Here is a 3,375-nt window from a genome sequence, read left to right on the forward strand (position 1 = left end):
GGTCTTGAATCCTTTAACAAGACAAGCCTACAACCAGTCTGCATCAAGACAAATCAAACGATGAGGTCTCCTTAAGTTCTGACCCCTAAGAGGGGCCTTTCCTGTCACTAGGACTTGCATCACAGGTGGATGATGGAAGTCTCCGAGACAGAATACAAAGAAAAATTCTGCTAATGACAACTTAAAATTACTGGAAAAAATTTTCTTCCTACTGTCAATAGCTATAAAATCAGCTGAGAAATTGTATCTACAGAATATCCCAGCCTCTGAGCTTCACAAAGACTTACACTCTACTGTTGCTACCTGTCTTGCCATTCAGACCATCTGCTCGACACACACTTCTGCTTGGAAGATGAGTAGCTGTTTCTCCAAGGCTGGAGACACACCACCACAGTAGTGTATCTTCGGTAGGAATTGGTAGGAATGCCACAGAAGTGAAGAGGCAACAGACAGCAGTCATCAGTCAGGTTGCAGTGACGTCCGTTCAGCCTCAGGACTGCATCTCAGTCCTCCTTGGAGGCAGTCGAGTAAAGCAACTGCCTGGCAAATTAGAAATTGCAGAAGATCACCTATTTATTTGCAGAAGATACCTATTTATTTTCTCCAATTTTAATAAGCAGATGGCTTCATCTCTTGTATTCCTGAAAGAAACTTCCCTAGGATGGTCTTAAAGAGCTCCTAACAGCCAATTCAAGCCCACTCTTAACAAGTACGTTTCTCCAGGGAGATAAGAGGTATGCAGCATTGCTCACAAGTCAGTGGTGTTTAGCCCTGAAAACTGTTTACAAATGGACAAAATGCATACCACATACATGATTTTAAGGATTTAGCAGGGAGTCCGGCTAGAAAGCTTTGGCACTGTAATACTTCTACTGTGCTTCCTACAAGCACTGCACCCTGCCAATCCGGACCATGAAGGTAACAGACTTCACCCAAGCAACCACCCAATACATGAAGAAAAAGCAGTGCCTCCACTACAGGCAAATGCAGGCACTCCACTAACACTAGGAGAATAAGGCTTAAAAGAATTAATTCTGAGTTTCAGAAACACCTAAATTTCTCTGCATGTCTGATTAAGAAAACAAAATCCCTTTAGACTTACACAAACAGGGAAGTAACTCAAAATGCATGAAAATCCAGCTCCTTCTGTGGCAAGTCAGGTCCATCTAAGGTCAGTGCATAACAGTAAGCATCAGCCCTAGAGCTGACAAACTCTTTCAGAGAGGAAAACTACAACCCTCACTGCAAAGCAAGCTGGCCAATTTTTTTGCATCAGCGCAACAACAGAGGTAAGAATACTGCATGCAACCCCTGCACAAAGTAACACTCCTCCTGAACAACTAATACATGGCAAGTTGTAATTGTGATGAGCTGGATTCCGCATACAACAGGCATTATGGAAATCTGCTGTGTCTAAAATCCTGTTAATAGTTCACAGATTACAGTAGTACAGCCTTGCTTATGCTTTATACCTTGCCTAAATGCAATGTCCATGAGCCTCTACTGGAATGGCAAACTAGCACAGGCCTGCTGGACAATGCTGAGCCAACCCCTTCTGCTTTTATTTCTGAGTCTTGACTACACATCTGTGTTTCAGATGTGAGTAACCACATATTTAGAAACTAGAAAAATATATAATTGCCTTCCTCGTCTTTCTCATTTTCCTTTGCTTTTCTTCAATACACACTGATACTGAGGGTGGAGAGTGTAAGCCTTAGAAAGCCAGGGAAATACTATCAAAGAACCTCTACTTTACCTGGTGATTACCAGAAATAAGTCAGTACCAGAATTGTTTGTTACGTGACAGAACTGCTCTCCCATTTATTCAAAATCAAACTCCCTCTGCACTGGATTCAGTAGCAAAGTAGTTTTACAGACAGGTTCGGGGACATCGATAGCCACAGCACGCGGCAGTTTAGAGGCAGGTGCACAACACAGCAACCTGCTAGCGCTTCAGACTTCATACCGGAAGACGAATGTGTTTTAAAAAGGTACCCGAATCGTTCCATTGTAACACTGCTGATGCTCCGCAGTGCTCTGCGAGTACCTGCACACAGAACAGACATCTGCCCCACACCTCCCACTGCGCTATCGCTCTCTGCTCGAATATGCCCGCACGGCCATGGTAACGAATATTTAAGATCGGATGCCCGCCTCCAGAACAACGTTTAACTAAGAAGAAAAGGAAAGCAGTTCGCCGCGCCTTTTCAGAAGCCGAGTCTTCCGTGCAGCTCGCAAAGAGCTCACACGCTGTCCAGCTTCTTCAGGACGAAGGGAGCTGAAAAGAGAAAGCAGCACAGCATGAGCGAGCCGGCAGCCGGCCCGGGAGTCTCCGAACGGCGCGGCGCTCCGAAAGGTTCGGGCACGGCAGTCGTGCAGCGCGGTGCCCGGCCGGGCCTGGCTCCGGGGGCGGCGCCTCTCCCCGCAACTGGGCACCCGCCGGCAGCCGTGCGCACTCACTGATCCGCAGTAGCGCCACGTAGATGAGGAAGTTGCGGACAGACGTAAGGACGTCGCGACGCATCTTTCGCCTCAGCTCCTCTGGGTCCATCTTGGGCCCCAGCCCCTCGATGCGGAACATGCTGCTCCGGCTGCCGAGCGGGGCCGGAACCGGAAGAGGGGCGATGCGCGCGAGAGGAAGGTGAAGGCGCAGTGTGGCGCCGGGATGCGGCAAGCGCATGCGCACGAGGAGCGGCGCAGCTACGGCCGACAACCAGGCGGGCGCAGCACCAGAAGACGCGTTGTCTTTGCGCATGCGTCGTTCTCTCTGAGGGACCTGCTGTCTTCTGTGGCGGGGCAGCTGGGCGGGACGGCGTGTCGCTGGGAAGGTGTAGCCTCTGCTGCCGTGCCACCACCAAATGCAAGCTGTTCCCAGAGCCCATCAGTATTCTTAGAATCATAGAATCATAGAATTGTATGGTTGGAAAGAGCCTGCAAGATCATCCAGTCCAACCGTCCTCCCATCACCACTGCTACCACAAGCACTAAAGCAGATCTCGCAGCTCCTCACCCAGACTCCTCTTGAGCACTGCCAGGGACGGCGACTCCACCACCTCCCTGGGCAGCCATTGCAGTGCTGACCACCATCTGAGAGAAAAAGTTCTTCCTCGTGTCTAACCTAAACCTCCTCTGGTACAACTTGCGGCCATTTCCTCGGGCCCTGTTTGTTGCCTGGGAGAAGGGGCCAAACCCCTCTTCACCCCAATCTCCCTTCAGACAGTTGCAGAGTGCAGTGAGGTCTCCCCTGAGCCTCCTCTTCTCCACACTGAACAATGCCAGCTCCCTCAGCCGCTCCTCATAAGACTTGTGCTCCAGACCCCTCACCACCTTTGTTGCCCTTGTCTGGACACGCTCCAGGGCCTCAATGTCTTTCTT

General features: G+C 49.9%; 1 protein-coding gene across 1 annotated transcript; it reads right to left on the reverse strand.

The window, feature by feature from the left end:
- Window positions 1–1,789: 1,789 nt before the first annotated feature.
- TOMM5 (translocase of outer mitochondrial membrane 5) lies at window positions 1,790–2,643 on the reverse strand. Its single transcript, XM_085213583.1, has 2 exons — window positions 2,461–2,643; window positions 1,790–2,278 (listed from the first exon to the last, which is right to left on the reverse strand). The coding sequence occupies exons 1-2, from the start codon at window positions 2,579–2,581 to the stop codon at window positions 2,244–2,246; spliced, it is 156 nt and encodes a 51-aa protein (XP_085069709.1). The 5' UTR covers window positions 2,582–2,643; the 3' UTR covers window positions 1,790–2,243.
- Between the last annotated feature and the right edge of the window lie 732 nt (window positions 2,644–3,375).

The sequence above is a fragment of the Meleagris gallopavo genome, chromosome Z (assembly GCF_905368555.1).
Source record: "Meleagris gallopavo chromosome Z, MGAL_WU_HG_1.1, whole genome shotgun sequence".
Classification (NCBI taxonomy): Eukaryota; Metazoa; Chordata; class Aves; order Galliformes; family Phasianidae; genus Meleagris; species Meleagris gallopavo.

Bases quoted from the DNA above. Each gene is read 5' to 3' on its own strand.
- TOMM5 (XM_085213583.1), bottom strand. From the start codon at position 2,581: ATGTTCCGCATCGAGGGGCTGGGGCCCAAGATGGACCCAGAGGAGCTG. The intron at 2,279-2,460 runs GTGAGTGCGCAC...TTCTCTTTTCAG, and splicing joins CGTGGCGCTACTGCGGATCA to CTCCCTTCGTCCTGAAGAAG.